At 47.7% G+C, this 23996-nt stretch overlaps 1 protein-coding gene across 1 annotated transcript; it reads right to left on the bottom strand.

Annotated features, from left to right (window-relative positions):
- Nucleotides 1-346: 346 nt before the first annotated feature.
- On the bottom strand, nucleotides 347-23996 carry LOC142988955 (solute carrier family 23 member 2). Its single transcript, XM_076138278.1, has 12 exons — nucleotides 23925-23996; nucleotides 18748-18900; nucleotides 17164-17321; nucleotides 15087-15270; nucleotides 14264-14445; nucleotides 12591-12708; nucleotides 10715-10871; nucleotides 6798-7051; nucleotides 5709-5873; nucleotides 4605-4713; nucleotides 1352-1447; nucleotides 347-1258 (listed from the first exon to the last, which is right to left on the bottom strand). The coding sequence occupies exons 1-12, from the start codon at nucleotides 23994-23996 to the stop codon at nucleotides 1074-1076; spliced, it is 1833 nt and encodes a 610-aa protein (XP_075994393.1). The 3' UTR covers nucleotides 347-1073.

The raw sequence follows: 23996 nt of genomic DNA, 5'->3' as shown, positions 1-23996 counted from the left end.
GCACTAACAAACCCAGCTGACCCAGAAGAGGTTGATTTGATTGCTTTGACTTTAAGTCATACTTTCACAGGCACACACACACACACACACACACACACACACACACACACACACACACACACACACACACACACACACACACACAGCCTCTCAGTCAAAGAAACCTTTTAGAAGTATATAACTAAATAAATGCTTCCTAAATGAGTGTGACAAGAGGACAAAAAGGCTTGTGTTCATATATTTTAGTGACAACCAGATAGTGTCTTATGTTGGGACTAAATTAAACTACAGTACAAAAATTAGTAAAATTACACTTCATTCTTAAAAGTAAAAGTATCACCTTGCATAATTCATTGTTAAATTCTATACAGAGACCAAAGTCATCATGAAATACATAAAGTGGTAACCTTGGTTGATTAAAAAGCTCTTTTAAAGACGTCACATAGTAATGTTAGTTGCTGAAAGTAACGCTGTGAAGCCTTTCTGCACGTTACTGTGCGTGCTGAGGTAGTTCTGATCCTGCTGCACTGTGAAAATATCTAGGAAATGATGTGAAGAAGAACGCTGTGAGGCTTCACTGACTCAGCAGCTCAGCTTTAAGATTAGTTAAAGGAAAGAGAAGCGTTTCGTAGTAATTTCCCGAGCTTGTTGGCTGTGGATTTTTACAATGGATTTCCCTCAGAGCTGCATGTCACCTGTGGTAAAGTTGGCCGGGCTGGTGCCATGTCGGTTCCGTTCTGTGTGGATTGACGGACCGATCTCATGGAGATGAACACGTGCAGCCGAGTTGCCCCCCCAAGAGAAGCTTAAAGCCACAGCTGGCCCACATCAGGCCGTTTCTGCACGCCATGCATGCCACCTTAATTACCTATGTTTACTTTAACATCAAAAACGTCTTTCATATAATTACATACAAGCCATAAAATAATATCATGTAATACACACCGTGCAGCTGTATGTTATTCCTGAGGATGTAATTGCAATGTTTAACTCTGTCACAAGCAGGAGCTACTGTTAAGTGCTGTGGGGCTAACAGGCTGGCGTAAACACCTCAGGGGCAAGTCACGACTCGACTAGATGGCTGCTCCCCGCTTGGCGCCCTTGTAGGAGGGGAGGAAGGGCAGGTACTGGAAGCAGCGAAACCGATTCAAGATAGCGTTGCAGAACGGGATGTCGTAGCAGGATTGGTCCCCCGTGTTCTTGCCTGCCACCTGCACTTTGTCCCTCCAGCTCTTAATGCCCCTCTCTTTGTCAGTGCCTGAAAATGAAAGAGAGGCGTAGACGTTAACGTGAGCGGTTGGAGGGTTGGTTGATTTATTGCTGTTGACGCAAGGTTGGCGCCCGCCCGTACCTGGAATGGTGTTGTCCAGGACGAAGCCGAAAAATCCTCCGATGAACATGTGTGTGGTGAAGAGCACGACGATCACCTGGTCCAGCTCTTTGACTCCTTAGAGAGATGAGAAGATGGAAGAAAATGTCACTGCTACTCCACCTGCTCCAGTGTGTGAAGCAGTGATGATGTCACTGTAAGTCACGGGTGGAGGGTGAGGTTGAGGTTCAGCAGAGGCCTGATCTGCAGGACAGTATGATGGCAGAACTACACCAGGTTTCTTGTTCCTCACATGTGAAGGGTTCTGTCTGACTTCCTTCTTGGTTCAGATTGAATTCTTTCTTTTACTTCATTCAACTTTCTATTATTTGCTTGCACAAGTGACGAATACTTCAAACTCCTAGATGAACCACGAGCTCAGTTTCATAAACAAGTGAGTCATTTTGTTGCTTGTTAGTATTGTCTATTCTGCCTCTTTCTCACACATTGCTCTCCAAGTTGGCCACAAACCTGACAGCTTTATATCCTAATGTAGCAGCTGAGGAAATGTCAGAACCCCGGGCAAACACACACACTCACACACGCACACGCACACGCACACACACCAGGGGTCACCCACGTCTGCTGACAGGATTACTCAGAACGTTTAGGAACGACTTTGGTGAAACTGTGTGTCGGGGTGGGGCATGGCCTGAGGAAGAACCTGTTACAAAACTCACACACCGACTCTCAACAACACAGTCTCCAGCCTGAGACACAGTTGCTGTTATGTTGCTGAAGGTAGCCTGCTCGTCTGACAGTGAACCTGTCAGCGGGAGAGTGATGACGGGATCACAGACAGGCCGACCCCACAACTGGAGCCAGGCTGCTCCCCGTTACATTCCTCTAAATGGCCGTCTGCTCTCCTCCATTGAGTCTTATTGGCCTCTGATGCCCCCAGCTGATTTACTGCAGCTTAAATTTCCTCTGTAAACAAAACAGGAGCACCTCTATGCAGTTCCTGACATTTCTGCATCTGGCCTCCTGGTGCTGCGTGATGTCACGAGCCTCGCCAGCCCATCATAAAGCCTGGCCTCCGTCATCGCCAGGGGCCACTGTGGCACAGTTGTGCATCGGTGCCTCTCATGCCGCATGCGGTTAGCGCCGGCACTTGATGCTTACAAAGAGAGCCATTGAACCGAGCGGAAGTGTTTGGATGCCGGCGATTAACTAAACTACGTCTTCAGGCCGTAAACTAATTAATGAAGACGTATTGAAGTAAATGGAGGACGACAAACCAGGCGGACTCGGTTTGATTCTTAAACTGTCTCTCTCTTTCTCTCTCTCACTCACACACACACACACACACACACACACACACACACACACACACACACCAGAGAAACGGCAGTAATAAAGTCCAAGACACCCACTGAGTTGATTCTGGACGATTTTCCGGCTAAAGGCGTTGAGATAAGCAGCCTGTTGTTTACAAAGAGCCTCCGTTTGTGTCAGCTGAGCGCTGAGTGGAGATCTGGGGGGACTGTGTGTGTGTGTGTGTGTGTGTGTGTGTGTGTGTGTGTGTGTGTGTGTGTGTGTGCGTGTGTGTGTGTGTGTGTGTGCGTGTGTGCGTGTGTGTGTGTGTGTGCTCCATCCGAGCTGGGCAGATTACAGCCAGTGACATGGATGCTTGCCAAGAGGATTGGGACGTAAGCAGCCTAGACCAGAGAAACCCAGACGACACCTCATGCCCACCGCTGAGTCGGGATTAGCAGTTTTCCCTGGGAGAGCCACTCAACGTCACATGACTCAGGGGATCAAGGTCTTATGTCTGCGGGGGGCAAGAGCCGTTTCATCTCGCAGATTGCTCTTTTGATGGCACTTCAAAAAAATATAGAGGCTGCTCAATCAATGCCCCATCGAACAGCGATGAGGCGGCAGCTGGATCTAATTAACGAGATCAGAGAGCGGGCAAGTGAGAGGGCGAGTGAGTGAGTGAGTGAGTGAGCGGGCAACCGTTCCCCTCTCGCCTCTGCACATCTGATGGGCCGAGCGGTCATGGCTGGATCCTCTCAACTGGATTCTACCTATTGATTTTATGTCTCAGTGTGTGTGTGTGTGTGTGTGTGTGTGTGTGTGTGTGTGTGTGTGCCTGTAATATTCACCTCGCATAAAGCAAAGCAAAGTACTGTGGCGAATTTCCAGTGAAGTCGCGTCCCAATGCTCACAAATATTGATCAGATTGTAAAACTTTGTCACTGCAGTTTGGACCCTGTTGTGTGATTTATCGGTGTGTGTGTTTCCATGCAGTGTTCATCCTCACTGCGGTTAAAGGCAGAGCACAGTGAAACCGTTTACAAGCTAAGAATCAGCAGAACTCAGTATCGTATGAGGCAAGCATGCACACGCCGTCAAAGTAAACTTCCATTCATTTCAGTTTGCATTTTGTTGTCAGTACTTGTACTCTTGTGCAATTACAGTACAGTAAGATCTAATCTAATCTAATTCAGATGTAGACATGATGTTTGAGGAGCCAATTTATTACTATAATTGCAGTATAATCAAAGTATAATCTCACTCACGATGTCAACATAATGAGTGAGAGGTAAACTCCTTCAACTTGGCTGCCGTCTTTGCCAATCATAAACCCAACATGTGCGACTTCAGACCGAGGGAAGACGGCAAGAACGCTACCTGGAAAAGAAGTCTTTCTTATTTTGTCTGAGGTTTTCTTTGTATAAGAATGAACTTTCCCCTCGCTGTCCATTCCCCAAGCAGCTGTCAAATATGATCAAATCAGGTTTGACGAGCGATCCATTCTCACATGGCTCAAGAGCTGAAACATTATCAATGTATAATTAAACACCAAACCCGACCTTACACCATTAAAGAGAACAGGAGGGGGCGGGGCAGAGTGAAACCTATATCATCTTCTCATCGCTATGATCAACCCAAATGTTTATCGTCAGACCTCCTGGACTTGGGAACGCCGTGTCCGGAGCTTAGGCTGGACAAATCACTGTGGCTAAGTAACGGGCGACCTCAGGTAGGAGAGTGAGAGGCGTGTGTCACTCCTGCTGTTAAGGAGTTCATGCCTGGATGTGTCACTTTGGATGTGATAACTTATTCACCAGTGATTCACATCCACTTCTACTCTTGCTTGGAGCACCACAGTGCACACTGAGTAATACGAACACTGGTGAGGCCTGCAACATACAATTTGTATGTCTGCAAGACAGACAGAACCTTGACGTGTGTGTGTGTGTGTGTGTGTGCGTGTGTTTGTGATTATCACCGGTGTCGATGATGCCGGGGTTGGAGTGGAACCACGTGGGTAGGACCAGGCCGCTGAAGGTGGAGAAGCCCAGAATGAGAAGGTTCCTGGACGAGTTCAGGTCCACGTACTGACAGGGAGAGAGAGGGAGGGGGAGGGGGAGAGAGAGGGAGGGGGAGGGGGAGGGGGAGGGGGAGATGGAGATAACATAACGCTTGTGTTGTTGTGAAAGAGGATGGGCGGGGCAAAGCTGCGGACCAGACACAGTTACGATGCCAAGTGCTGATTGGTGGATGAATGGCTTGTAGTAATAGAAGTAATTGATATGTTTATATGTCTCACCTGCTCTAATGAATCCTGTCACCACTCTTCATCTTAACACATTAAATAAGTACACAACCATGAGAAATCCCCCAAAGGAAACCCAGTGTGACACTATGATGATATCAGCAGGTGTTGTTGGTGTTGTTGATGGACCTACAGAGTAGCAGCAGTGTATTATCTGCAGTACCACGTGTACACGTAGACCTGCTGACCTGCTGGCTTGTTTATCTGTTGGGACTCTTGCCGCGTTCCACTTCCAGAGATTGATATGAGCTATAAAAGGAGCATCGTGGGCCAATAAGTCTCCGGGGAATCCATTAACGACCAGCTAAGAATGCACAAGGCTCCTCCAGGTTTCCTAATTGATCCCCATGGAAGCAAGAAGCAAGTTGTTAATTATTTGCCAATTCCGAAGGTGTCCTGGTTCTACAAACACCGTCAATCCTTCTCCGTGTCGTTGCTCTGATATACCGCCAACTGTTTTTGTGCCGTGCACTGGCATCTGTTCTCCATATCTTATCCCAGCCTTGCATCCTCAACTCCGCCCCCACCGGTCATCTCCTTTGACCCCATTACCAGCAGATACAGTAGTTTGTCAGGATTGTAACCTTTATGTTGACTTCAGCTCACACAAGGTTTAACTCGGTGTGGCTCGCAGACATAAAGGCTCGTAGACGAAAATGTGATTAAGCAACATCGACCTCATATGCTGATGATGATGATGATGATGATGATGATGTGAGTGGGGGTGTTTCTGTTCTTCTGGCCCCAGTTAGGATCAAAGGCAGGAGGTGTATTTACCTGGAGGTTGGATATTCCCACTGCTGCAATCATTCCAAACATAACAAGAAACATCCCTCCAATAACGGGGTCAGGAATGGTGATAAAGACGGCTCCAAACTTCCCGAAGATTCCCAGGATGATCATCAGGATGCCGGTCGTCTGGATGACCAGCCTGCTGCCGACCTGCCATGAAACGGGCATCGGGTTACCCAAACGTGCCACAGCTGGCCATCATCACATATAATCTGACCTCCTCCTCCAAATAGCAAGCTTTAGAAAAAGAACGTTCAGGTCAGCATGGCCAAAACTATAAAACATGGACTATTAGCGTCTGCTCTCTGTCTCTATGCCAGCTGGGCTTCTCTGGGACAGGCATGAGAAATTGCACATTTATATTATTACCATACATCAAAATGCACATAAACCTATGTGGTACTGACGGTATATACTGTACATGTTCTATGTACTGATTTGTACAGGATGGATGCACTATATATTCAATCTGTATAATAACACTCTGTTCCTCCAGGTCTTCAGTCGCTCCTGGTTATTCTGAGAGCTTCTCATGCACTTTGAGCCCAGTAACCAACAGTTAATCTAGCTAATCAGGTAATCTTGTTATTCAAATCTTTATCTTCTATATATGGATGCTTGTCTGCACATTTTCTATCATGAGAAGAAGCAGGTGGTCATTTAACTAGCTATGGTTGAAGATCAGAGCAAATGCCGTGATAATCTGTCATACATGACAGCTGCTGTTCTGTCTGAAACCAGATGTTGAAATTCCATCCATTTGTCTACCACTAATCGCAATAATACATGTTTAGGAGTCCTGATGTTTGAAATAATGGATGAGCCAAAGGCACGGAGCCCTGACCTCATGATGGATGAGTAGTGGGGTCTAAACCTCAGGCACCAGCTCCTTTCAGGGCCCAGCATGGTTTTGTTTCAGGACTGGCATGGATATGAACATGTGCCAGGGATAAAGGAGGGATATGAGTGATCCTGATGTGTTCATCAAGGTGCTTCTTTGTTTGTTACACGAATTAGCACAGAAGTCATAAATCATCTGTGTTGTGATTGAAAGAGGAGGATGTGTGGAGATACCTTGGTGATCCCGAGTGCTGCGATGTTCTGGCTGTAGGAGGTGGTGCCGTTCCCTGTGCCCCAGAGTGCAGCCAGGATGCAGCCCAGTCCCTCCACAGCGATGCCACGGTTGATGGCGTGAGTAGGCGGCGGAGGAGCACCGGACAAGCGGGCACAGGCGTAGTAATCTCCGATGGATTCCATGGTAGACGCTAAGACGCCCGCGATCATACCCAAAACTGAAGACACACTCACTGTGGGTAGACCCCACTGACCTGGGGAAGAGCACACACATTAGACCTCAGCTTGTACACACACACACACACACCCTTACAGAGGTCATGGAGCAGTGAAGTCTGATGAGGTGCAAAACATCTGAAAACATGAGTACAGGTGTTCAAAGGAAATGTTGGCAACATGCAGCAAAACTCAGGTGTGGTTTAAGAACTTTCATTGTGGTGCAGTGTGGCGTGAATTTACCAGTCCATTCCAAGACGTGTCCATTTTGATTGGTTAACCTCTTTTTAATGGAATTTAACGACAAATCCCCTGGCTTAAGTAAAGACTTGTCAGTTTGAAACGCTCAGCGCTGACTCACAGAATGTCTCAGAATGACATCACTGATGCACCACTGTGTAAAACCTTAACTTAGTGTTTACTTTGGATTTTAAAGGAACTGGTTTTGAATCTTTCAAACTTTTTATGCTGACTTTGCATGTTGCTCTATTGTGTACGTGTGTGTGGGGTATGTCGGGCCCAATGCATGCTGGGATGGGCTCCAGGCCCTCGACACCTGCTGACACTGATAATAAACGGCAGAAACATCACTCGTACGGTTTCTCTCCTTTCTTTTTCCATCACACTGAGGCATCAAGTCAGGTTTGTCACATTCAATGCCTCAAAGGGATTGACAGGCCCAGGCAACAGATGGTTCCCCACCCAGCCTGGGGGTCTGTGGGGAAGAGAGATTCCCTCTTTCCTCCAACATCCAGGTGTGCAACAGGAGCCGGAAAATCAAATACACGTGATCGATATGAAGCAAGAGACAAATGGGTTGCGACGTTTGTGTGCATCATCTTCAATCTGCTCCTGCTCCTTTTAAGTTTTTTTAACCAAGAATTGTCTGTTTGCGAGTGAGCAGATGAAAGGGATCGTGAGCTCGTCCATGCACTGTCGCCCCCTAATGGCCGGAGTCGGTAGTGCAGCCACAGGTGGTCAAGCGATGTTTGGCAGCGAGACATGAGGCTGTCCGCACTCTCGCCACGATGCTGTCCGCACCCTCCCTACGGCAACAGTGTGCGTTAGCAGAGAGGGCAATCACAGAGTGAAAGTGAGCGGAGACGGCTGCTGCAAATTGGAAGAGAAAATGTTGGTTTAGTCGCTCTAATGCAGTCCAGAGCAACACGCTGAGCAGAGCTAACCAGTAACAGGCCACTCTGTCATACTTACATGGAAACCGTGCGTGTGTGTGTGTGTGCGTGGGGGGGTAATGTCAGACTCATACCTCCACCCAGGCAGAGTCGTCTTCCACTTATCAATCTGTTTCTCATTGGTGAGAAGGTTATTGACGAGACAAACAGACTTGATTCTACTGTCAAAATGTAACTGTTGTTGTAGCGCCACCATCAGGTGTTTCTGCATAAGTAGTGAGGTTACATGTGTGCCAAGTTAGGTCACAGTAGACCGATGCGCTCATGAGATGCAGCAGTTGAACCAGCGCCACCATCAGGCCAACTAAACGGGGTTCTTCCCTGAATTACGTTCCAACCTACCAACTAAGTGTGCAGAGCAGACGAGCGCTCACCTCCTTGGCAGAGGTATGAACACACACTGGATCAGACCGGCGCTGTCTGTCTGCAGGCACTTTCCTGGCACAGCGCGCTAACAGCTTCACTGCGGCGGCTTTCTGAGGCGTCTGTTACGCTGACAGACGTGTGTTGTGTAATGTTGCTTGTTGCAGCAGGAGCGATTTTCCCTTGGGGACAATGTGGTTGATTTGAATGTATTTAACATTCAGTTATTGTAGAGGAGGAAGGTGACTTTGGTTAATCCAGGCAGGTGTTAACAGGTCCGCCGTGTCCCAGGTGACTTCTCAGAATTATGGCTTGGATCCAGCCACTGTTCAAATCCCTCAAACACACACTCAAAACAATTAACCACATTCCACCTCATCCTATAGCTAACCACTTGACCATGGAGGTTTGTGTGGCCTCTTAGACACGCTGCTTGATTATTGCATCGAGAAATCAAAGCATTTACGACCAATTTCTGGTGAAAGCTGATATTTTCATTCTGAGAATCAACCCGTCCTTACACGCCCCCTGCTGGTTGCACCTTCAGCGAGATCATTACAACCTGTAGAGAAGGACTCACAATGTGATTGATATTTTGGCACTTTGGCTCTTCTCTATTGCTTTTTGGATGAGGTTCAGGACAAAGAAGGAAGCCAAGATGCATAAGGTTATGTTGAAAAAGAAAATTTGAACCTGAGATGTGGACAAAGTCCCACAGGCAGCAGCATATGAATCAGGCAGGAATTAAGATTGTTGACACCAAAGAACTTAAGGGATTTGACAAATTTAGATGCGTTCTTTACCCGGGAAAGCTGCCAGGTCTCACACATTAATGCAGGGATTAGAGGGATTTGCATGAATTGCTGTTAGACACCAGAATCATGAGGGGAGCAGCCAAGTTTCACGTCACAGCTTGCGCATCTTCACCACCTGCAGGATCTTCTCTCTCCTGACGTTATCAGTCGTTTGACATTCCCAGCCGCTCCACTACAGCAGCTGTCACCATGTTGTTGCTGCTTCCCATTGTCCCATTGTCATTTCAGAAACAGAACCATTGGAAGGGTTGGGGCGAATTCAAGTACACCGGCTAGGATGTCCCATGTAGGAGGACCTTGAATTTCCCAGAACCCCCTGTTGTTCTGCTCGTTGTTTGTTGGTGTTTACATGTGCAAACCTATGTAGTCTCAAAGGAAGTGGTCCCTGAGAGGAGACGCCGCCAGACTAGACCAGTTTCTGCCAGTGTTGCTCTTTGTGTTCTAGTCCCTTGTTGCGATCTAGTCTCGTCTTTTGTGCCTCAGCCTCGTCCTGCTTGATCATCGTGTTTACGTCTCTGGAAATCTGTGCATGAACCTTTTCAGATCCTGAACATTCTGATGTCTTAAGTCCTTTTTGGACGGGTTGGGTCAGAACTTGTTGCTGTTGGCACTGAGACTTATCCTGACATGACGAACTGAGATTTCGTAAACGATTAGTATCCTGGTATCAGTGTCCACTTTTTCAGAAGTGAAATTCATGTTAACTTCTTGCGTTTCTGATAACATCTTGGCTTTGGAAGCGTTTAAAATAGCTGAAGGGCTGTTTGATTTGTGAATATGAAGAATGGGGGGAAAAGAGATTTTCCCTCCAGAGTAACCATACAAACCTGCTGCACAGGTAAAGCAGCCAAGTCACAGTTCTCAGGGTTTATTTTCCCCAACTTGACGATTGAACGGAACATCTGTCATCAAAATCCCATTGCAGAAACTGATATACAGACAGAAAGTTAAATAATAATTGTGCTTGACTCAAAGTGCTACAGACTCCCGTTGGCACATCATCAAAGCTGGGTTGTATAATACTCGCTGTCAGATTAGCGTCAGAATGTTTGGTTTGAAGGTTGTCATGGCAAGAAGCTGACAGGCAAAAGGGGTAAATTGGGTGATTTGTGACATTAGACAATGCCAGAAACTTTTGAAAGGTGTGATATTTCCTTGCAGGAGCGATGCAGAGTGCAGGCTGACGTGTAAAAGGCTTGGCAGGAGTTTGGCTTGTTGTTAAAACCGCTCAGCGTCTCTGGGAGCTGTAGGATCCAGCACAGCAACTACTAAAGGCTTAGTACGGTACATATGAACACAATGATCTGAATCAGAGTGTTTCCATACTGACCTGGATACGGCACATGGAACCACGGCGCGCTCGCCACAGCATCCAAGTTGATGTCCGTCCTGGCTGCGAAACCGTACTGATCGGACTTTGAGGGCAGAACGTCAAAGACGGTCAACAAGAAGCAGACCAGCCAGCCTCCGCACATCCCGAACAAAGCCTGCGGTTTGGGAGAGACAGAAGCAAACACTGCAGTTCATTGTCACAATACCAAAACCCTCATTGCAGGGATTTGGCTCAGTAAGAAGGTTCCTACAGGCAGGAGCCAGTGTTCCTTTCAAAGCCTGAAGCCCCTGAAGCTACACAACAGAGCAGCATCTCCTCCACACTGCTGACACAAGACGTCGCCTGGCAGTCAGCAGAGTCAAATCAATAACTTCAAACCAGTAAGACAGTCGATTTCCAACGACACCTGTCAGACGAACACCCTCAATCTTTCCCTGATCCTTCTTTTAATGACGAAACTGGTTCTTTTGACGGTTTTAATATTCACCATTGAGCGGATTATGAGCACGGCGCTGTTTGTACTGCATCTACCACACACGCGCTCCTGCATGTGTGTGTGTGTGTGTGTGTGTGTAGATGTGTAGATGTGTAGGTGTGGGTTACATGGGAACATGAATGCTTTTATCTCACATAGCGCACACGGTGGCCTCAGGGCAGGAACACATGCCAAATGAATGCCTCTTTAATATAAGTATGTTTCCTGCTTTGATGTTGCATTAAGAGTCAAAGAGGAAGAGTCACAACCCAGTGCCACCATTTATATACTTATGGGTCCTGATTGACAGATGATTCATGAGCTGGATGAATAGGACTTGGCAGGAAAACTTGTATACAATGAAGAGTTGCCAGCTAGGTGTGTGTGTGTGTGTGTGTGTGCGTGTGTGCGTGGCAGATGTTTCAAATATTTGACATAAATCAACACATCTGAACCTATCAAACCTCATCAAGATGCAGTCTGCTGAGCTGCTGTGTGTGTGTGTGTGTGCGTGCGTGTGTGTGTGTGTGTGTGTGTGTGTGTGTGTGTGTGTGTGTGTGGAGTACAGATGGGTTAGGAGCTGAACTGGCCCCATCAATAAACCAGGATGTAAGTGATTGACAGCCAACGTACAACGCTATGCAAGTTATGCATGAAAGCTCCTCCCCCCCTACCTCAAGACATGGCACACACTTGAAAGCATCAGACGCACCCTGCTGGCCCAAGCTAGGAATCGATAAAGGTTAATACAACACAGGCCGGGCGTGGGCTTGTCACCACGGGCGACGGTGGGGAATCGCTCCTGACAGGCGGTAATTGCAGCCACGATTACGTCCAGATGCAGACGCAGCAGCTGACAGGGGGGTTTAGAGATCGGGCGCACATCCTCCCTCAGTGTGCTGTGACTGGGCTTGTGTTTGCTCCAGGCAAAGAAACAAAGCTTTCATCTCCTCATTTTTCCTTTTTCAACGCTTATTGACCTCCTGAGACCCGGACATTTATTTTGTGTCCATTTGTAATAGATGAGTGGGACCTTATTAGTATAAAACAGAGGTGGTCTTTATCGCCCTAGGGAGGGCAGCAAACAACGTCCACACATGAGGACAACAGGTGAGTTGAGCACAATGATGTTTAAGGTGTAGTGAAGGATGATGTAATGTCCACATACGAGGACGCAGGGTCTCAGGAGGTTAAAGACCAAGTGTTCCCTGCAGGACACTACTATACCCAAACTACTGTAAAGGAGCATGTCGCCGCTCTCGGAGCTTTTATTATCGCCTTTATTTGGTGTGTGTGTGATATTTTCCAGGCCTCTATCCCTTCTTTCATTCATAACGCATTAGGACCATTGACAAGCTGCGGTTGTGTGACACATTGAAGGAAAGGCAGGATCCTCACCGAGAAGAGCTTGAAGAGTGGATACGTGAACACCTTCCACTTCTTGTCCTTGTAGGCGATCATCGGAACGTCGACTTTGCTGAGATACTGGGAGAAGAGGAGGATCAGACAGACCGTGCTGTGGGAAAACAGGAGACAAGACAAAAAGTGTCACTCTCAGTTATTTCCCCCCGGGCCCGGCCACTCCCTCGCGTCCATTAGCATAATTGTACCTCTGCATGGCATGCGTCCATATATCACGGCTAAGGAGAAGGCAGAGCAAGTGGAAACCTGTCACGTTAGAATGGGAGGCCAGCCTGCGGAACACTTGCTCTCATGTGAGGGATAACAGGTTAGAAGTGTAGCAGAGGCGGCCATTACAGTGTTGTTGCCCTTCATGCTGTGCGTCAAACGCTTCCTGCTGTGAGGGGAACGCCGGCAGCGGCCGGGCGAGTCTCCTTTCAGGCTGCCCGCTGTTCCACATGCAGACGTTGGAATTCGCTGAACGCTGGAATCTACCTCATAATGTCATACGTGCAGTTTAATGTTACACATCTGAGGGAGGAGAGTGCGACGACGTTTCCAGGGGTTTGTGGGGCGGAGGGGGTCGTGAGCAGCTGCTCGTGTCGCCTCACAGGTCGGGCCGTGACTGCAAACATGGTGAAACAAGGCACCAAAGCCCTCTGCTCCCTGGCCAGGTGTGCTGCAGGAGCCATTAATGGGCAAAGAAACAAATTACAAGGGGACACAGAAGAATGTAAAGGTCTAATGCTCTGTAGCGCTGAGCTGATTTATCTGTTAAGTCGCTGAGGGGCCGGCCCACATGTTGCTGTGGCATTAGACGCCATTTACCTGGCAGACGTTTCAAATATTTGACATAAATCAACACATCTGAACCTAATAAACCTCATGAAGGTGCAGTCTGCTGTGTGTGTGTGTGTGTGTGTGTGTGTGTGTGTGTGTGTGTGTGTGTGTGTGTGTGTGTGTGTGTGTGTGTGTGCGTGTGTGTGTGTGTGTGTGTGTGTCTGTGTGTGTCTGTGTGTGTCTAAACCTGTGGAGTAAACGGGGAATAAAAAGACACGGAGCCAAAAACTCAAAGTCAGAATTGCGAGTGGGTTGAATTTAAACGACGGTGCATATCGTAGACGTAGACGCTCGCACCCCTGAAGGAGTTCTGTGAGTGATTGACAACAAGAGTAGTGTGTGGAGTGATTGACAGGGTTATGCTGCCTTCATGACTTCCCCCCATGCAGTGAAGAATTTACTCTTTCAGTTCCCCCCCAGGGTCTCCAGCAGAAAACCCTCCCAAGGTGTTTGACCCCCACTGAAACAGAGACTCATGAAGCAATATACTCATACTTCTACTATATACTGTATATTTATGTATCTATGTGTGTGTGTGTGTGTGTGTGTGTGTGTGTGCCCCCTGTGGCCTCCAATGTAAGGAGTTTTGCCCTAAGAGCTCATAAATGTGTGGAGCAACACGTTGTGCGGTGAAGTTTGTTTTATGCTGAATCTTATCTCTGCTGATATGAAACCATGGCTGCGGTTTGGCAGTGTGACTGTTGCAGTCAGCAAGTGTTAGGAGGAGGGCTTTACTGTAACAATCCTGCAGCTTCCCTCAGATGTGGTGTGATGGGGTTTAGATCTAGAAGGTTCTGTACGATACTGAGGCGACATGTTGGTCCACTCACAGGGCAGCGATCCCCCAGTGACCTCCAGACTTCTTCCCCGCCTCGATGAACAGCGACAGGCCGATGAGGTTGATGGTGGGTGCGATGGCGAGCGGGCCGATGTACTTAAGCACGAGGCCGACCAGCCCGGAGAAGCCCAAGAAGAGCTGCAGCAGGGAGGAGACCAGGATGGCTCCTTGGATCTGAGGGGCACAAGCACAGGAAGTCAAGGGGAGCACAAGGGTACAAGTTCCCTGCTTGGTGCTCAGCTGTCTGTGTGGAGTTGGTGAGAGGGTTATTTAATCATATATACTCTTTAAACCTTTCAGAACATTGACTGGCTTCTTCTGTTTAATGCAGTTTGGAGCGTTTGGCATCCGACTATCAGCAACCCTACTGTGTTGCCCAACATGTTTTCAACCCACAGCATCTTCCAGTTAAATAAGCTTGTTGACTTCTGAATGATAATAGAGGGGGAGGTTAGGGAGGGATTCCAGAGAATCTTCACTTGCAGTAATCGCTCCGCTCCAGACATCGTGATGATAGAAACCTATCATCCCGCTCTTTTGGCCGCATGTCTGGGTCTGATGCACATGTTGCCAGAGGCAGAGCAGACTTGCGCAAGAGCCACAGAGCGCCAGAAGACCTGACAGAAGAATCAAACTGCTGACGTGTCTCCAGTTACATTCACAGCCAAACCTGCAGGAGCAGTGAGGATCACAAACAGCATCACGCCTCCATCAGTGTGAACAAACATGTACACACACACACACACACACACACACACACACAGCAGAACGTCAGAACCTGTCACACAAACACGTGACCCGCCTGTGTTCCATACCTCACGCATGCGGGACATCCAGATCTGGTCTGAGGTTTGGGTGTGCAGGGCGTCGGTGGCGTTGTGGCTCTGCAGGGACAGCATCGCCGGCGTGGGCGGGACCGGGCACTGCCACTTGGGCAGGGCGAGAATGGCCAGAGTGGGAGTGATGAAGCTGAAGGTCCCGCCCTGGAGGATCGGTAACCTGCCGGTCGCCATGGTGACAGGGTTATTAGAGGTCACGCAGAGGTCACACATCCAGCCTAATGAGGTTATTGCTTTAGTAAACATCTCATTATTCTATTGTCAAACTGAAGGAAATATACAGTTTGAATCCTTTATGATAAAGATCTGGACGCTCCTTTCACACAATTGGATTCACTTTAACCTCTTCAATTCCCAAATATAAAAGCTTACATGAGGCCACATGAGAGTGAAAACCTGCAGAAGCTTCCAAAGGACAACAGCACTCATTTTACTAAGCCGTCTGATAGGAGAGATGAGAGGAGGAGCTGTGCCGAGGCTGACTGGAGGCTCAAGCAGGTTAACCAGAGGCCAGCAGAGTGATAACGCTCATTTACCAAAGGTGAGGCTGTTAAATTACCTCAGCTGGCGGTGAGGGGAGGTGTGAGCATTATCTGATCCTTTAGGGTTCTATAGATTCTAGCGTCTAGACTCTTACTCTTATTTACAATTAGAGCAAATGAGTCCATGAAGGATATAAAGCAGAGCGATAAGACGGCGGTACAATGATCTGGGATTGAGAGGAACGTCAGGATGGAACATGTGCAGCACTCGTCTCTGTGCCTGAGCCGTCATGTGATGAGCACACAGCAGGACGTGAAGGTCACGAGATGATCGCTGACGTCCTGTGACCAGAGCAGGACAATCAATTACTGCAGAGACCAAGAGACTCTTTGTTTGCTCCTTTGTTTGGTTTGGACACCAAAGGTACATTTGATGTTTATGGTCCTTCAGGGTTTGTGCTTCATCCTTGTGATTGATTCTATTGTTATTGGCTGCTATTGTGGATATTGATCTCTCTGATTATTCTTTGTGTAGTTATTCTAGTAGTTTCTAGGGACTTGTTGTTTCCTTGATCACTGGGTGGGATTAGTTCTTCTCCAGCCCTGAGTGGATCCTGATCATTGGGGGACTAAACTAAAGTCAACCTGCTCCAGGACGAGGCAACCTGCCAGCAACCAGGAAACCCTCACAGAGGAAAGTGAAGAGATAGAAGCCATGAAAAACTCATGGAGGGTGTGTGTTTCTTTGAAGAGTGTTTATTTTTAAAGATATCCTAACATTCTTATCCTGGGCATTGAGTTTGGTCCTGCAGTAAATTTGGAGCCGGACTGATGTGGTGACCTGGATGTCTGAGAGGTCACGGTCTTGACTTGGCCCCGGATGATTTTCCTGGTGACTCCCTTTGCCCTTGCGGCTCCGGTTTCACCCTGTCTATCTGTCTGTGTGTGTGTGTGTGTGTGTGTGTGTGTGTGTGTGTGTAGGTGGCTTCCTTCCCGGCATTCCCCGGCTCACGTTATTCCTGATTGGAAAGGACAGGCAGGGAGTGTCTTGCCTGTGGCATCTGGAGTTTCACCTCCGGTTCTCTCCTGATTCATGCTCCTTCACCTCACCCGTCCGGCTCACACACACACCTGCGTCCCATCGGCCCTTCAGCTCAGCAGAACATCTCCTCCAGCTCTCCATCACCTCCTCACCGTGTCCTTCTTTCCCAGCATTCCTGCGCTTCTTGTTTCCTGTATTGATTCTTGTGTTTGAGACCAAATCTGTCTTTGACCTTCAGTTTAAGCCTTTTGTGCTGTTGCCCAATACTTCACCTGATCTCTGCCTGCCTCGACAGCGTGAGTTTGCCCAAGCCTGCACGAGCCTGCCTGTGTGTGTGTGTGTGTGTGTGTGTGTGTGTGTGTGCTTGAACTCAACCTGTCTACAGTTTGGATTGAAGCCTGTTACTTCCACACAACTGCGTCTCATTCCAGCCTGTGCCTTTCCTGACTATAACATTAGAATGGGGACACAAGCATGTACACGTGTCTTACACACTCTCTGTGTGTGTGGGTCTGTGTGTGTGTGTTACCTGGTACCGACAGCCGTCTGCAGCAGGGTGCATAGCCCCGACACAAAGAAGATGGTTGAGATGAGCTGGCTTTTGGCGATGTTGTTGTCCTTTATACAAAGAGGTTCTGCCAGAATCAGGGGCACTGCGATGATGCCGCCAAATGCCAGGATGTAATGCTGCAGAGACAACACACACACACACACACACACACACAGAACATTCCTCAGCCTCCACACCACAACTGATGGGCTTTCATAATGTTTATGTGTAATGTAAACCTTATCCATGTATTCAAAGTTTGTTTTCCCAAATTCCACCAGAGGGAGGCGCTACAGACTGGATTCCTAGTATGTATGGTTGAGTAGTAACCCTGGTGATGATTTATTGATGTGCACATGTGATGACGCTGCCCCACATGTGGCTGTGGTCCCAGCATGGGGTCACTGCCCGTCCCGTGACCTTTGACCCTGAGATGACGTCGCTCAGAGGAGGCTATACTTTGCGTTCCTGCTCTGTTACACATCAACCAGAGGAGCTACACGCATCTTTCCATTTAGCAGGAATCCCAGCAGGTCAGGGCAGCGCTGCAGCTCCACAAATCATCGAGGAGACGAGAGCGGAGAGACAACAAAGACGATAAGATGCTTCCACTGCACATTCACATCTGAAGCCCAACACACAAGTCCACCCACATAATGAGACACAAAGACCTACAACCTCACAGGACAGAGAAATGTTTAGAATGTCAGCCCATATTGTAGAGACTGAGTTTATCATCTGGTTTATCTCTCACTAACGGAACACTAACGGTGACCAGCGCCAGAGATCCTGTCAGGAGAAGTCAGATAGAGAGATAGAGAGAGGAATGTTCCATGACAGGAATGTTACAAAATCATAAAAGCTGCAGGACAAAGAGAGGGAGGGACCGCAGCAAAGATCAGCGTGTGGAGCCCAGGACGGATGTGACCAAGGATGCTTGCTTACTGAGCGATCGTCGATGGAACAGTCCGATGCCTGACCGCATCCTTCTGAACGGCGACTCATTGTTTGAGACCCATCAGTCACACTAAGAACATCTGATCCATGACACCTCAGAGTTCAGCCACTCTGCAGATCTTCCTTGTAATTGTATTTCAGCGGAGCAGAAGAGGCCTGAATCTTTATATTGATGTAAAGTGTTCTGCTGTCTTTTGTGGGCCTGCTGTGATGGCTCATGTTTGCATCTTCTGCCAGCATCTACTGTGGCTTTACTTCCACAGTCTGAAGGTCTCTGCACTTCAGGTGATTTCCTGTAACTGCGCTCTGTTATTCTGGAGTCAGGCTGAAACCTAAAACCCTGCACCACCTTCACTGAGCCAGAAAGTTTCAGCGCCTACAGGCGTGAGGACGGTTGGATGGATCAGTCAGTCAGTATCAAAGCCTGAATTAAACACAAACACAAGAGCCTCACACTCAAATGTATTTCATGTGGAACACCAGCAGACTGTTCTGATCTCACAGACTCATCAGTGTGAGAAGGTCAGAGATGTTTCAAACAAACGCCTCCAGCTCCTCCTTGTTGTCACGGTGACTAAGGCTGCTGTGGCTTTTGGGCAAACGTACCTGGAAGCCCAGCAGAATGCAGAGGTACCAGGGCGGCCGGTCGTTGAGGGAATAAACCAGATCTTCTCCTTGGTCCAGTGTTTCCTCCAGCGTCTCTGTGTGTGGCTCCCTCATGTCCACCGTCAGCTCCGGCTGCTCATCGCCGTCTTTGCCCTTTGGAAGGAATCGAAGCAATTCGTCAGTTTAATGGCCCCCATTAATCTGAGCGACATGAAATAAAAAGCAATATTATCTTTTATAGCTCGATTCCCCCGGTGCTGTTTGGACACCTGGGCCGTGACCTGAGAGGCCACACATCACACCTTCAACAGAACAAACCTGCAACAACATACAAGCCACCACTCTGCCAGCATACCAGGGAGGCTTAAAGTGCGAGACAGAACGCTTTAGATCTTCTCTGTTATAGAGAGCTTCAGGGTTGGCTCAGGTCAGATGAAAGATTGAATGTTGAGGCGTGTGGAACACCTATGTAGGGTGAACAACATGAGAGCTCCCTACAAACTCAACCTTTCTGAACATTTATCACCACATATGGGCTCCAACATCTTCCCTTTCATTCCTCCAGATGGAAGAACCTGATGCAGACCAGCTCACAGGACCAAGTGGCGACTATAAGCTCTCCTGCAAATCATTCAACTCTTCTAGGAACCTGCAGGAACCTTTTCAAGAACTTCAGACAAGTTTGCAACGCAAGTGACCAATCGGGATAAGGGGGGGGGGGGGCTTTTCAGGAGCAGGCCTTAGAGAGACGGTACCTAAAATTATGTGTTTTCACTCAGTGTGCACAAAATTAGAAAATGTGTTTATCTGGTATGAGATGGCTCCTTTAATAATCAGAACCCAACAACTCAATAAAAGGACACAGAGGGACAGAGAAGACCAGAAGAAGGAGAAGCAGAAGAAGAAGGAGAAGCAGAAGAAGAAGCAGAAGAAGAGCCGCCCTTCAGGACAGTTTAAAATGTTACGCATACCTACAAACCTTTTCCAGGGCCAACATGAATTCCACATATGTTGTGAATTTGTTCTTACAGCAGGATGAGACAGAGTTTGATGGTTTGGACTCACAGTCCACAGTCCAAAGATGACTATGGGACCAAACATAGATAATAAGATCTTACAGCTTCTGTGTTTGGCCTGAAAGGAAAAGCACCATAAACGTTTCCACTCCTAATGAATGGAGTCTTAATAACAAGTACAGCTGGCCGACGCCCTAAATGTGTCTGAGCTTCACCTCCAAACGAAGTGAAACCTGAAGCCTGTTTGTTTTTCTTTGATTTCCTACAATGTTAAAATAATAACGTGATCAAAAGAGTGAAGCTGCAGTGTGGTCCTGCCTCTCCTCCCAGCATGAAGGATGTGTGTTTGATTCCTGGGGAGTGTAAACCTTCTGGCGTTCCTCCCGACATCCAAACACACACACACACACACACACACACACACACACACACACACACGCACATGCACACACACACACACACATGAAGGCAGGCCAGCTGCTGTACCAACTCACAGGCAATTAATGTAACAGACAAGCAACAAGTCACCTCAAAGCAATGCATGCTGGGACCTGAACTGGAGGAGGAGGAGGAGGAGGAGGATGAGGAGGAGGAGGAGGGAAGCCTGATTTTGACCAATTGTAATCATTGTATTGGAATCTACAGATCATCTGTAAACACAAACTGAATGTATCTAAACCTGTTCATTGTTTATTCTCTGTAATCTCAATCAATCAAACTGATTTGTTAACATTTTGATAAATCTGAATAAATCACTAACTCACCAGTGTTCTTGTTTGTGTGTATGAACTCTTAACATCCTTGGCTGGTTTGTGTGAGGATGACAGCTGATGAAGCCTCAGCTGATGAAGGCTCAGCTGAGAGGACGCAGCCTTGGTCACCTTGTTTATGTTGGGATTCAGATGTGAATCTTAGATCGTGGACAGGACTGATGCTTTAACACCAGAAGATGAAGACTCTAAGACTGCTAATGTCTGTTTGTGCTCTTCATGCTGTGTGTGTGTGTGTGTGTGTGTGTGTGTGTGTGTGTGTGTGTGTGTGTGTGTGTGTGTGTGTGTGTTTGTGTGTGTGTGTGTGTGTGTGTGTGCGTGTGTGTGTGTGTGTTTGGTCAGCTCATCAACATCAAACAACAGACCCCCCCCCCCCCACACACACACACACACACTGTCGCATCTATGCTAAAGAAGGTCAAAGGTCAGGGCATCTCCATCTGCAGCACATTTCTTCGCTGGCTCGTGTTTCCAGGCTCCCATCAGGCGCCGTTTCCAGGGCTGCTCGCCACGGCAACCACGCGGCCGCCTGCCTCTGTCACTTTGTGGACGTTTACTTCCCTCTAGTGGTCAAAGTCCAGTAACTGCTGCTCACAGGTCTTCATCCTTTACTAAAGCAGTGATGATGATGATGATGATGATGATGATGATGATGATGCATGTGAGAGCGTAGATAACACTGATGAGAGCTCAGTGTGTGTGTGTGTGTGTGTGTGTGTGTGTGTGTGTGTGTGTGTGTGTGTGTGTGTGTGTGTGTGTGTGTGTGTGTGTGTGTGTGTTTCCCCCTCGTGTTCTCCCTCAGAGCGGTTGATGAACAACTCTATTGTTTCAGCTTGATTTCCAAAACTCTGTGCGCGGCTGTGTTGTTGCCATGACGTCCCTGCGGCCTCTTGCATCATGACTGTCCCAGCTGTGTTCACACACCTCACACTGACACATTCTACTCCTCCAAACAAACAGAGCCAGAGTTCTTCTTCTTCACGCTGTCCCCATCTGCAACGCTCACAACGTAAATCAAGCTAGCTGCTCCAAAGCGACGCTAAGCTCCACTAAACTGATACTTCAAGTCCCATTCCCACTTTTCCCACCAGGTTTTGATTCCATTTCTCCATAATCGCCTATCCAACCTGACCTCCTCAGCACAGCGAACAGGATCCGGCCCCTAAACGCCACATAGTTTCCCTATGTTTCACATTTTAGGCCATTTATCTGTCAGCCAGATAAAGGTCATCAGTGTGGTGATGAAAGGTCGTCTGTACCGCGGTCACACAAACACCACATGAGACACAGGAGCCCAGGAAGGAAGCAGAGGCCGCATGTAAACCTGAAGTCAGCTTTTGTTTTTGATACCTGAACCTGCGCTGGTCCCCGTCTGCACTCAGAGTTTAGTTACCCTGAGAAACAAAAGCTTTCTTGTCTCAACCACAAGAGAAAAATGTCTCTCCCTCGCTGTGCAGTCACACAAACACCAAACCAGCAAGAACATGGGGAAATATAACAGAAACCCTCAGTGAGAGTCACTTCAGAAATTCAGTTTCAGAATTAAATGAATCCCGTTATTAAAGTTTTATGTCAGGAAACGATCAAACAGAACATTTTGTGACCGATGGACAAATCCTTCTGCTCAATGTTGGCATCTGCTGGCAGAAGTTGGAATTGCAGCAGTTTGATTCCAAGTGTGTTTCCTCCAGCCAACATCTGATCCGTCTAGATGCAGTTGTTGATTGACCTTTGAACCTTTTCTCTCTATTCCTCTTCCTCCCCATAGTGTATCATCATCTATGTGTGTGTGTGTGTGTGTGTGTACCCATCTATGGACCCATGTCTCTCTGCCCCTCTGTCATGTGTCCTATGTGCATCAGTCTGATCCATCACAGATGATTGATTGATTGATGAGTCACAGTTCAGAGCACGTGATGAATGAAGCAGCTGCTGCTAAATGAGTCTGAGTGGCTTTAATATAAACGAAAACTGAAGCTTTAGATCCAAAAACAAGTGCGAATATCCTGAGAGAACTGAGCCCGAGTAAGAAAACTGAGCCTGTATAAGAGAACTGAGCCCGAGTAAAATAACTGAGCCCAAGTAAGAGAACTAAGCCTGAGTAAGAGAACTGAGCCCGAGTAAGAGAACTGAGCCCGAGTAAGAGAACTGAGCCTGTATAAGAGAACTGAGCCCGAGTAAGAGAACTGAGCCTGTATAAGAGAACTGAGCCTGTATAAGAGAACTGAGCTGTATAAGAGAACTGAGCCCGAGTAAAAGAACTGAGCCCAAGTAAGAGAACTGAGCCTGAGTAAGAGAACTGAGCCCGAGTAAGAGAACTGAGCCTGTATAAGAGAACTGAGCCCGAGTAAGAGAACTGAGCCTGTATAAGAGAACTGAGCCCGAGTAAGAGAACTGAGCCCAGGTAAGAGAACTGAGCCTGTATAAGAGAACTGAGCACTGGTGGACATCACTGGTGGATCAGAACATCAGTGTGGACAGGATGACATTGACCTCCTTCTCCACTGTGACTGGAACTGATTTCAAAGGAAAGCTCAGATGAAAAAGCTCCTCATGCAATACAGAATACTTCAATCACCATCAAAGCCCAAATTATGAATTATGAGAACTTAATCTCCGGGCAAAAGTCAGCAGATCTGGATTCATTTATCAAATGTATTTATCAAATATCCACACTGGGCTCAGCAGGTTTTTGATCTCTGAGGTCAGGCTCAGCTTCAGAGTCGTGGACGTCAGGCCGCAGACAAAGCAGCGTATCTGTTATTAACGAGCCAGCGAGCTTTGGCTTGTTTCCTCCCACAGATGTTGATAGACTCGCGTTTGTTCGCACAGCTGCAGCGCCGCTTTGTTTGCTTTGTATTCACAACGGATTCTTCCGTAAACTTGGACGGACTGATGTTACGGACGGGGTGTGTGTGTGTGTGTGTGTGTGTGTGTGTAGCAAAACAGGGCCCTGGACTCAGCTGTGTACCCCCCCCCCATGCAGCCGGACCGCTCCTTCTTCTTCTTCTCTGAACTTTATCCAGCTTCTGCTTCTCCGTTGACATTTTTATCAAAGAACATTTACAGTTTCAGCTATGAGCTCTTTTATCCGTCTTGATTCTACACATTGGACTCACAGTCCGCTGCGCACACACACACACACACACACACACACACACACACACCCACCTTTGTTGAACACATGCAACACTCTGGCCAGCTCACATTCCTCAGTGTCTTACTCTCACTCAGCCCTGAGGAAACTTAGTGCTTAGAAGTCTTTAGTATTTACATTCAATCATTTCCATGCAAAACCTGCTTCTTTGTCCTCACACGCAGACGTCCAAGCGCACACAATGCTGTCTGTATCACACAACCCTAGTGAGCATGAATATGAGGGCTGACTCACCGTGAAGGCAGGGTTGAGGGTTCCCTGCTCCTTGAGTCCCAGCTCGGTCCTCTGCTCCGTGGAGAGATGCAT

Source organism: Genypterus blacodes, unplaced genomic scaffold (assembly GCF_046128005.1).
Source record: "Genypterus blacodes isolate CSIRO-AG114 ecotype Tasmania unplaced genomic scaffold, CSIRO-AGI_Gbla_v1 ptg000357l_1, whole genome shotgun sequence".
Taxonomy (NCBI): domain Eukaryota; kingdom Metazoa; phylum Chordata; class Actinopteri; order Ophidiiformes; family Ophidiidae; genus Genypterus; species Genypterus blacodes.
Note: the sequence above shows the minus strand (reverse complement) of the source record. Positions and strands in the feature narration are given on the sequence as shown.